We start from the raw sequence: 11625 nt of genomic DNA on the forward strand, positions 1-11625 counted from the left end.
TTCTTCACAGTCCAACTCTCACATCCATACATGACCACAGGAAAAACCATAGCCTTGACTAGACAGACCTTTGTTGGCAAAGTAATGTCTCTGCTTTTGAATATGCTAACTAGATTGGTCATAACTTTCTTTCCAAGGAGTAAGCGTCTTTTAATTTCATGGCTGCAATCACCATCTGCAGTGATTTGGGAGCCCCCAAAAAATAAAGTCTGACACTGTTTCCACTGTTTCCCCATCTATTTGCCATGAAGTGATGGGACCAGATGCCATGATCTTCGTTTTCTGAATGTTGAGCTTTAAGCCAACTTTTTCACTCTCCTCTTTTCCCCAGTGCCCTTCCTTATTTGAAAACTTGATGCCTCTTCCACCTCCTTCCTGCCTTTACTTGTGGTGAGCTGTTAAGCCCAGTCAATTCTGCCATCATGATGTCTTTTGAATCTGCAACTTTTCCCCACTTCTTGCTGGGAAAATGACCTCATCTAGGATTATTACAACAATTCCCCTAGTAGGTCTCCTTCTTTGCCACCTTTTCCTACTCCAGGTCCCCCTTAACACCACTGTCAGGTTACCCTCCCTAAACACACTTTTTATAAACTCTTAACATGCTACTCAAAAGCCCTTCAAGATTCCCTATTGCTTACTCAACTGTTCACAAAATTTTAATCTGGGCTTTGACCTCTCCCATAATTTGAAATCATCCATCTTTCTGTGGAACCAAACTGTATTATTCATCATGCCCACCTCCAGATCTTTATTTACCCAGCTGTCCTCAAATCTAAGAGCTCTTTCTCTAATATTTGCCTGTTACAAACCAAATTGTTTGGTGCTTGCCATGTGTTTCAGACCACATCTAAGCTTATGCTCATGATATTTTCCCTCCTTTCACATCTGCTTCTACACTTGGCCAAAATGTACCAATCCTTCAAAGCTCAGATCAATTCACTCCTTCACTGCAGCAAGAAGGAATCTCTCGGGACTTCCCTGATGGTCCAGTGGTTAAGAATCCACTTGCCAATGCAGGGGCCACGGGTTCAGCCCCAGGTCTGGGAAGATTCCATATGCCTCAGAGCAGCTAAAGCCCATGCACCATGACTACTGAACCCGCGTGCTACAACTACTGCAGCCGGTGTGCTTAGAGCCTGTGCTCAGCAACAGGAGAAGCCACCTCAATGAGAAGCCTGTGCACCTCAATGAAGGGTAGCCCTGCTCACTGCAACTAGAGAAATCCCTCAAGCAGCAACAAAGACCCAAAGTAAAGACCCCAAACAAAGACCAAAAATAAATAAATTTTTAAAAACCTGAGTATAAGTTGCCTTTTAAAAAATAAATAAAGCAGTGTGTTTCTAAACACAGCTCCAGGCATTCCTTGGAGTCATGATTCTTGCCTCTGGCAATACATTATAGTCATCTGGGGAGCATTTAAAAAGCCCAAAGCCCAGGTCGCATTCTAAACCAATTAAATCACCATCTCTTGGGACTCAGTCATCAATATTTTTAAAGACATCCCCAGGTGATTCCAAATCCAGCTCTGTCGGCACCATACCTGTACCTAAGTGCTGAATATGTCTGGGGAAAAATGCACAGTCATACCAACCAGTCTCACTTCCTTTGAGAGCTAAGGGTGGCCTGAAAGCCTGCATTTTCCCACATTCTCCAAATCTGAGATCACAGTTTCACAAGATGAAGACCTTCTTTCCTATCTCAGTGAGAAAATAGAAACTCTCAGAAGAGAACCTCCTCTGGTCCCAGCTCCAAATCTACCAGGCCACATGCATCTCTGTTGAATTCAGTGCCTTCTCCTTGTTACTGCAGAGAAGCTGACCTGTCCCCATCCTATGTGGGCACTAGGATCCCACCCTTCTTACCTGTGCAGAAATTAACTCTTGAAATGATCCCCTATCCCTCTCACATAATCAGTTTTCCCCTCATTACTAAAACATTCCAGCACCATACAAACATGCCATACTAATACAGCTCATCTTTGAGAAGAAGGGAAAAATAAATTCCTTTGCTACTAACCTATGTAGTAATAGCACAAAATTCAGAATAGTGGTTAGCCCACGACAAGAAGAGAATTCTTTTGTTTTGTTTTGTTTTGTTTTGTTTTTTAATTGAAATGTAGTTGATTTACAATGTGTTAATTTCTGCTGTGTTGCAAAGTGATTCAGTTACGCATATATGTATGCTTAGTTGCTCAGTCATGTCTGACTCTTTGCAACTCCATGGGCTAGGACCTGCCAGACTCCTCTGTCCATGGGGATTCTCCAGGCAAGAATACTGGCATGGGTTGCCATGCCCTCTTCCCAACCCAGGGATCAAACCCAGGTCTCCTCCATTGCAGGGGGACTCTTTACCATCTGAGCTACCAGGGAAGCCTTACACACACACACACACGCACACATCATTCTTAATATTCTTTTCCATTATGGTTTGTCATAGAATATTGAATATAGTTCCCTATGCTATACAGTAGGACCTTGTTTATCTATTCTATATATAATAGTTTGCACCTGCTAATCCCAAATTCCCACTCCATCCCTCTCCCACCCACCCATCCCAGCCAGGAGAATTCTGATTGGAGAGAGATACATAGGGAGCTTCAACAATAGCCAGAAGATTTTAGTCCTTAAGCTGAAAGATGTTTAATTACTTTAGAATATGTATGTGCCATGGTTGAGAAAGTCTGGTCTAGAACCATTAGCAACATTTGACACAGTTGATCACTTCCTCCTTGAACTGCTTTCTTCACTTTGAATACTCTTTCTGGATCCAATTTAAGAAAGTATACACTAGTTCCTTATTTGCTACGTCTCAGTCTTCATGGACTCTTTCAAACTCCTAAATAATAGAGGGCTCCGGCCTCTGCCCTTGGCCCTCTCCTCTACCTTAATCCAAGCTCCTGTGCTGCTGTCGTTTCTTGGCTAGCCCTTTAACTGGACTTTCTGCTTTTATTTTTGACTTACATAGTCCTTCCTTCATGCTGAAACCAGAGTGATCTTTTAAATTACCAGATAATATCACTCACCTTGCTCAAACCCTCTGATGGCTCCCAATCACACTCAGAACAAAACCTTTACCTTGGCCTACCTGACCTCGCTTCTCCCCACCCCTCTGATTTCATCCCCTCCTACTCTTTTCCTCGCTTACTCTGATTCATCCACTCTGGACCCATTATTCTTTTAGCAGCTATGATTTAATATAAAAATATAATTCCTTCTTGCCTCAGGGCCTCTGCATTCTCACCTTGGATACCATTCCTTCAGATATCTGCATGCCTGCTCCCTGACATCATTTATATCTTTGAACAAATATCATCTTTACAAGAAGGCTTTCCCTCATCAGTTGATTAAAAACAGCACCATCAAAAAAAATAAAAAAATAGAAACAGCACCATCTAGACTTCCCTGATAGTCCAGTGGTTAAGATTCCTCATGCCACTGCAAGAGATGCAGTTTCGATCCCTGTTCAGGGACTGAATGAGTAGCTCATGGAATTGTGTGAGAAGAAATGAGGTAATACACAAAAGACACATAGAGCAATATCTGGTAGCATTGTGGTCATAATGCATGGTCACACATTGGTACTCATACACAGCATCTTTCATAATTTAACATTTTATTATGGAAAGGCTGCCCTTCACTGCCTCATCTTGCCTGAAAACCCTACCTATAAGGGAAGCACAAGCCAAATAGTTTGGAAGCAGAGAGGAGAAAGGAACTATTTTGACATAAATCCCAGCGGCACTAAAAAAACCACAGAACCCACCAAAGCTAAACAGAAGGGAAAATTTATTTAGCCTTTGGAAAACTAGAATTTTTGTCTCTTATTCTGATGATAAATGACAGAGAATAAGTGTAGCATATGGTTCCTTGTGATGAGTATGGAATGCAGGGGAATGTGAGGGGTGTAAAAACTTCCAGTCAGCTTGATGCCTGGTGACAGTATAAAGAGATGCTGAAATTGACAAGCTGGAGATGAATAACATGGATATAAAGCAGCTTTCCTTTCCTTTTATCTCCTATCTTGTGCAGCTTCCTCCACATGCAGTAAATCAATCTCTGCCTGTCAAAATTATGGCCATCTTCCCTGGTGGCTCGGATGGTAAAGAATCTGCCTGTAGTGCAGGAGACCTGAGTTCGATCCCTGGGTCAGAAAGATTCTATGGAGAGGGGAATGGCAACCCACTCCAGTATTCTTGCCTGGTGAATTCCATGGGCAGAGGAGCCTAGTCCATGCAGTCGCAAAGAGATGGATACAACTATCACTTTCCAAGGCTCAACCCTTTGAAGTCCTTTTCAGATTACCTCCAGTTGGAAATAACTTCCCTGCCACTTATAACTTTTTGCCTTTCATCTGGAGCTTTTGTCAACTATAACTCTTTACCACTGTTAGATGGGGAGTTTTGTATTTATCTCCATGGCTCACTGACTAATCCTAAGTTCTCAGTAAAGATTACTGAATAGATAAAAGAATTGTTATCCCAAAACTGGGTTCATCTCTTGGTGGGCGTTGATCCAAAAGCCACAACCAAGCCAAGGACTGCTAGGAGGAAGTATTTACTACTTATAGCAGGTAAGGAGAACACTGGGGATCTTTCCCAAAGTTGTGTCTTCTTGAACAGCAAAACCGAGGAAGTTTTCAGATAAGCGTACATGCATACTCATGAAAGGACTTGGGCAAAGTATGCATATTCTTTTCTTTAAAAAAATTTTTTCTTTTCTTAATTTATTTTTGGCTGCGCTGGATCTTCATTGCTGCGTGGGCTTTTCTTTAGCTGTGGCAAGTGGCAGCTACTCTCTAGTTACAATGCATAGGCTTCTTATTGCAGTGTTTTCCCTTGTCACAGAGCACAGGCTCTAGGGCACATGGACTTCAGTAGAAAGCACTGCTGCTGAGGCTGCTGCTGCTAAGTCGCTTCAGTCGTGTCCGACTCTGTGCGACCCCATAGACCGCAGCCTACAAGGCTCCTCCATCCCTGGGATTCTCCAGGCAGGAACACTGGAGTGGCTTGCCATTTCCTTCTCCAGTGCATAAAAGTGAAAAGTGAAAGTGAAGTCACTCAGTCGTGTCCGACTCTTCGAGACCCCATGGACTGCAGCCTACCAGGCTCCTCTGTCCATGGGATTTTCCAGGCAAGGGTACTGGAGTGGGTTGCCTTTTGGAGGCAGTGGATTGCAGTACATTGCCTTTTCCGCTCCAGAGCACAGGCTCGGTAATTGTGGCACATGGCTTACTTGCTCTGAAGCATGTGGAATCTCCCCAGATCAGGGATCAAACTTGTGTTTCCTGCATTGGCAGGCAGATTATCACTGAGCCACCAGAGAAGCCCTATTATTCATATTCTTGAAGGGGCTTGAACAGAGGAGAATTCAGTATAGAATTGGGGCAAAGGTCAACAGAGTTCAAGCTTTAGTTGACTCAAGTCATGAGGGTCAGAAGCATCAGCATCCTTCAGGTACTAGCTGATCTGGTGGTTGAGCACTTGTGAGGGGTGTTGAATTCTACAAAGCAGCTCAAGAAAGTGCTTCTGGCTAATTCATATCATTGAAACAGAACTGGAAGTCTTTATGATTGATTTATTCATTGCTATTGTTACTTCTCTTGCCTGGTAATGAGGTAGGCTCATGATGGGTTCCTGGGCTGGTGTCTGTGAAGTGGAGTAAAATTCAAGCTCTGTACTCACCCAGACACTCTGAGGACAAAACTGGTGGCAAAACCTGAGCTCTGCTAAAGAGATAAGGTGCCCACTCTTGAGGTCAAGGAAGACTTTCCTGTCTGCATGTGAGCAGGAAGGCTTCTTGGGGGTCAAAAAGGGAGGAGAGCCATCCCATAATAAGTGTGGAAATGCACCCACAGACCTCTGTGGTGGGAGCTATCTTAGCAAATAGCTGTATATGCATCTTGATAAGCGTCTAAGGACCAGTCAGGTGTGAGGAAAGAAACAAGACAATGGGCCAAATGTAAACAAAGAGCCAGAAGGACTATCCTATATAAGTAATTAATTCACCTCTTTCCTGCTTGCTTCTCACTCAGGACCCCTGCATTCCTCTTTGAGTATGTATTTCTGCCTCTCTTCAGTCTTAAATAAACAAACTGTTTCCCTCTGTGTGCTCTCCCACTTGTGCTGTCTTTCTAACTTTGTATCTGTTTTTTACAGCTTTTGCCTCCTTGAAACATTCTTGCTTTCAAACAGGGATAAAGAGCCAGGGTCACTTTGCTTCTAATCTCTAGCCTGTGCTGGTCTGGTGGCTAGGGTTCTTTCTCATCTAGATTACACAGGTTCAATTCCTGGGCAGGGAACTAAGATCTGTCTTTAGGACCACTCACTGCTGTCTCTCAGAGATCATTAACAGTCATTGTTCTCATAAGATCATTATTACTGAGACTTGTTCAAGGGCAAGCATTATGGCCAGGCTTAGATCACAAAATGGCTTGGGCCTAAAATGGCTTCTCTTATGTTAAAAAGCTGTTATCTGGTTCTTTTCTTCTGGGGACCACCCCTACTCTATTTGCTTACAGAATGGAACTTCACCTATTAGAGGGCTCTGTGTGTGTTAAGACATGTAACAACAATCAGCTCACAAATTACTTTGCACCAGCTCCTGAACCTTTCTTTGCATTCTCCCACCAGATCAGGTCTTTATTTATTTATTGACTGCACCAGAGCAGCATGTGGAATCTTATTTTCCCAGGGATTGAAACTGTGCCCCCTGCAGTGAGAGTCTTAACCACTGGACCACCAGTGAATTCCCAGGGTTAGTCTCTAATGAAAGCAAAACAATGCCTTAATGGGGTCAGGCAAGGATAGCAGTAGAATAAGGCCAGATCTTCTGAGATCCAATGATCTCTAGACAGGCTTGGGGATATAATCCTCCAGGCTTGTTTCTCTTCTCTTTTTTCATTCCTTAGTGACTATCTCCAGAGAACTGAGCCCTAGAATATAGGATGCAAGGGTAGGAAAACTGAGAAAGCAAGCAGTGTCTCCGTCAGCATTCATGTTGTAATGCTTTAGGGGGACAGCAGATACTATTTCCCATTTCTGAGTCTTCACATCTTGACCCCTTCCTAGGCCTGTGCTTCTCAAGTTGAGAACAGGGAGGGTTTACAGACCCATGAATGTCTTTTCTGGGGACTTTTCAGTCCTCTTATAAGACTTAAATTTTGCATTTTGGTTTTAATGGGTCATCTTTTAAAAAATAAAAATAGTTTCTTCCTGGGTGATTTTGATTACTATCTTTAGCGGTCTGGGACCTTTGTTAATGTATTTGCTTGTTTTCAACATTTTTTTTTCTTTTTGGTGAAGTCGCACAGATCTTAGTTCCCTCACCAGGAAACGAGCCCATGACCCCTGCACTGGGAGCTTGGAGTCTTAACCACTGAAACACTAGGGAAGTCCCTCATGTTTTTTACATATAGTCACAATGATGACAAGGGATCACCCAAAGAAACAAATATTTAATTCAGTGTTTCTCAGTATGTGGTCTATTGTGTTCTCAGAGGTTCAGTTCTAATTCATTCTTTAGATGGTAACAAAAATGTCTCATCCTTAGGACTTCCTAGCAGTGCGGTAGTAGCTAAAGACTCTGCACTTCCAATGCAGAGGTATGAATTCAGTTCCTGGTTGGGGAACTAGGATCCCAAAATACTCCGAGGCTCAACCAAAAGTAAAAAACGTCTCATCCTCAAGGGATATTCCCTCACCCTTCATCCACTCTCATAGCATCTCTCACTGCTACAACTTATTCTCCATGCCCCAACTGTAAGCTCCATGAGAATAAGGACTGTCTCTGTCTCATTCATTTATGTATCCCCAGTTCCTAGCATCCTGTCTAGAACATAGGAGGTGCTCAATAAATATTTGTTGAATGAATGAATGGAGGAGACGAAACACAAAAGAAATAGAGGCACTTTATTCAGCTCACAGAGAGACAGTCTGACCCAGTCCACCCGTCAATGGCTGCAGAAAAGAAGAAATTAACACATTTCCTCCTATTTTAAAGAAAAATGGCCTTTTTACTTTACTTCATCTCCTCTCCCTCTCTGTTCTATAAAACAAACTGGCATCTAGACCCTGACAAGATGGTTACTTTGAGACATTAGTCTGCCATCTTCTTGGTCTGCTGCTTTCCAACTAAGGTTGCTTTCCTTGCTTCAAAAAAAAAAAAAAAAAGAAATAGAGGCAAGGCCCATGCCTTGTGGAATCTGTTGGAACTGAAACATATACACACAAAACAGTAAGAAACCATTACAAAGCAATACATTTGTAGCAGAGTAGTTTGTTGTTTGTTTTTTTTTTTTAATTGAGAGAAGCTAATCTCTGAAGGGTCATCAGAGTGGACCTCTCAATTAAGGTACACGTACTACAAATTAGCAAACTTTGTCCAGGGATCAGGATGTAATCAAATCTGTGACTCATTCTAGACTTTCTGTCTTTCCTAGAAATCACTGAAATGGAGCAGGGAGGGAGAAAAGGTAGATCAGTTTTCAATAGGAACACAAGGATTCCAAGAATCAGAGTATTTAGCCTTAGTTGAAGTGGACTAAGGTTACACTAAGCACAGAACCTAGAAATAAAGCTTGAAGGGAAAAAAGGTCTAATTTAGTGATCTGAGACGCAACACAAAATGGAGAAGGCTCTTTTGACACAAGTCTGTGGCTAATGATGACATTACCTCCCCTCCTGGCATGGTCCTTTAGTCTGGGACACAATTGTGAACTGAACAACTGCAAACTGAAGAGGGAGCCAAAGTGAGGACTGAGAATGGAATTCTCCTTCCCTGAAGAGCCGTCGTAGCCCACCTGTGCAGGGAGCTGGAGGAGCAAGCCTGAATCACAATAGGGACCTACACGTTTTATTAGGAAGAGGAGGACCGGCTTTTCCACTGATTCGTCCAGTGGATCAGGTTATACCAGTTATACATGTAAAACACTGGAGTAGGAAATGGCAACCCACTCTAGTATTCTTGGCTGTAAATTTCCATGGACAGAGGAGCCTGGCTGGCTGCAGTCCATGGGGTCACAAAAGAGTGGGACACAACTGAGGATGTATGCATATGCAAAATACTTGACAAACTAAAAGGACACAGACTAAAAGGTCAAAAGGACAGGATGAGATTATTCTAGGGTCACACTATTCAATGTGTGTGGTCCATGGACCACCAGCAGCAGCATCCAAGAGCTTGTTAGAAATGCAGAGTAGCATGTCCCACCTTAGACTTCCTAAGTCAGAACATGCATTTTAACAAGTTCCCCAAATAATGTGTAGGGTCATCAAAGTTTGAAAATTTTGCACTGTCTATAAGATTCTTTGAGGAAGTAGAGCTCAAAAGGCATTGATGAACATGAGGCAAAGGTAAGGCAAGCCTCATCTGGATGGAATCCCAGCCCCCTGCAGAGGAAGCTCAGCATCCTAACCATTGGATTGTTAGGGAATTCCTCCAGGGTTTATTTTGAAGGACCTTGAACAGAACTGGCCACTCTGTCCGGCTGTCCCAAATGTAGTGAAAGTCACTCAGTCCTGTCTGACTCTTTGTGACCCCATGGACTGTAACATGCCAGGCTCCTCTGTCCATGGAATTTTCCAGGCAAGCATATTGGAGTGGGTTTCCATTCTCTTCTCTAGCGGATCTTCATGACTCAGGGATTGAACCCCGGTCTCCTGCATTGCAGGCAGATTCTTTACTGTCTAAGCCAAATGTAGGGGTATTAATAGAATAGCACAAGTGGGTTTTAGGTGGCCAGGTAAAAGGACTGGTCACAGCCGCGATCAGTCACCCCGGCTCCAGCATTCCCCATTATATCCTGTTTGGGCCCAATCTCCCATTCCAGACCTTCTCCAGACTTTGACGCAGCTGTACCTCGCCTAGCTCGGTACGATTTGGCCTAGTCCTGTTGCAAAGGTCTGGAGCTTCTCGTTTGCTGGGGTGTGGCGGTGAGTCAGTGGGGGAAATGATGTAACGTCCAAAAGGCGGGCTTAATCAGACTTCTCCCTCCTCCCGATTGGCTGCCAGGAATTTGACTAGACTCTTGTCTCTCGGGCTCCAGGGTTAGCTGTCAGTATCTCTGTCCAGCTGTCCCCTGGCTCCCCTTTCCATCTTCTCCACCTGGGGAAAGACTCCAAGGACAGTACTCAGTAGCACCTGGCTTCGGAAGAAGAGGTGATTTGAATGGTCTGGCTATTGCCATCAGGCGAGGCGCTTCGGCCCCCCCCAGGTATTTTTTGACTCGATCGGGTGTCCGTAGTTGGGAATGGCTACCCAAGCCGCAGGGAATTGTGGAACTTGTAGTTCGGGGTTGGAGGGGAGACTGGCCCGGACAGAGATTCGGGAAGGAAAAAAAAAAAAAGAGGACTTTGAGGACCGCGGTCCGGGGTCCCAAAAGGACGGAAAAGGAGTTTAAATAAAATTTCTGCCAATAGCATTGCTTTGATTTTTGTTTTTCAAATCAGGTGCTGACCTGGACTCTGTCCATCCCTTTCTATCCAAAACTGTTTACCCACGGTGGAAGGGGCCAGGCACCCAAATGGATACACCACCAGTCAATTCAATGGGAGAGAAGGACAGCTGTCAACCGCAACAACAAGGGGAAAAGAACTTTGAATTACCTACTCAGATTAGGCAGCATCCGCAAGAATCTCCTACGGAAATCCTTGAACTGAGAGTGAGCCCAGATCCAGCTAGCCAAATTCTAGAGAATCCTCAGGAAACTGAAAAACTGGCCGCTGAACTTGAAAAAGACTCTGCTAAGTCTCGTGGATCAGCCAGTGCGATGTCAGAGCCCCTTCAAGCTTCTGATCTCTGGTACTGTCCTGATGGCAGCTTTGTCAAGAAGATCGTAGTCCGTGGCCACGGCTTAGACAAACCCAAGCTGGGCTCCCGCTGCAGGGTACAGGCTTCTGGATTTCCTTTGGGGTCAGGGCTGCCAGAGGGCTGGACAGAACTAACTGTGGGGTTAGGCCCTTGGAGGGAGGAAACTTGGGGGGAGCTTATAGAGAAATGCTTGGAGTCCATGTGTCAAGGCGAGGAGGCAGAGCTTCAGCTCCCTGGGCGCTCTGGACTTCCTGTCAGGCTCACACTGGCCTCCTTCACTCAGGGTCGAGACTCCTGGGAGCTGGAGGACACCGAGAAGGAGGCCTTGGCCAGAGAAGAACGTGCAAGGGGCACAGAATTATTTCGAGCGGGGAATCCGGAAGGAGCTGCCCGATGCTATGCACGGGCTCTTCGGCTGCTGCTGACCTTACCCCCACCTGGCCCTCCGGAACGAACTGTCCTTCACGCCAACCTGGCTGCTTGTCAGTTGCTGCTAGGGCAGCCTCACTTGGCGGCCCAAAGTTGTGACCGGGTGCTGGAGCGGGAGCCTGGGCATATAAAGGCGTTGTACCGAAGGGGTGTTGCCCAGGCTGCTCTTGGAAACCTGGAAAAAGCAATGACTGACCTCAAGAAGGTGTTGGCCGTAGACCCCAAAAACCGCGCAGCCCAGGAGGAGCTGGGAAAGGTGATCATTCAGGGGAAGAAACAGGATGCAGGGCTGGCTCAAGGACTGCGCAAGATGTTTGGCTGATTAAAAGTTAAACCTTAAAAGAGACAGGAACATGTGAAGTGTGGTCTATGCTGTGAGATTTGGTGG

General features: G+C 44.7%; 1 protein-coding gene across 2 annotated transcripts; it reads left to right on the forward strand.

Moving 5' to 3' along the window:
• The first annotated feature begins 9979 nt into the window (after positions 1-9979).
• On the forward strand, positions 9980-11583 carry FKBPL (FKBP prolyl isomerase like). 2 transcript variants are annotated; one of them, XM_027958787.3, is made up of 3 exons: positions 9980-10212; positions 10448-10884; positions 11092-11583. In XM_027958787.3, exons 1-3 carry the CDS (start codon positions 10167-10169, stop codon positions 11557-11559), a joined length of 951 nt encoding a protein of 316 aa, XP_027814588.1. In that variant the 5' UTR covers positions 9980-10166; the 3' UTR covers positions 11560-11583. The 2 variants fall into 2 exon arrangements, with proteins under 2 accessions (XP_027814588.1, XP_027814587.1); XM_027958786.3 differs by having other exon boundaries at positions 10448-11583.
• Positions 11584-11625: the final 42 nt, after the last annotated feature.

The sequence above is a fragment of the Ovis aries genome, chromosome 20 (genome assembly GCF_016772045.2).
Source record: "Ovis aries strain OAR_USU_Benz2616 breed Rambouillet chromosome 20, ARS-UI_Ramb_v3.0, whole genome shotgun sequence".
NCBI lineage: Eukaryota > Metazoa > Chordata > Mammalia > Artiodactyla > Bovidae > Ovis > Ovis aries.

Coding starts and splice junctions, on each gene's coding strand:
- FKBPL (XM_027958786.3), top strand. CDS start 10,167: ATGGTCTGGCTATTGCCATCAGGCGAGGCGCTTCGGCCCCCCCCAG. Junction 10,213..10,447: donor GGCGCTTCGGCCCCCCCCAG/GTATTTTTTGAC, acceptor TTTTCAAATCAG/GTGCTGACCTGGACTCTGTC.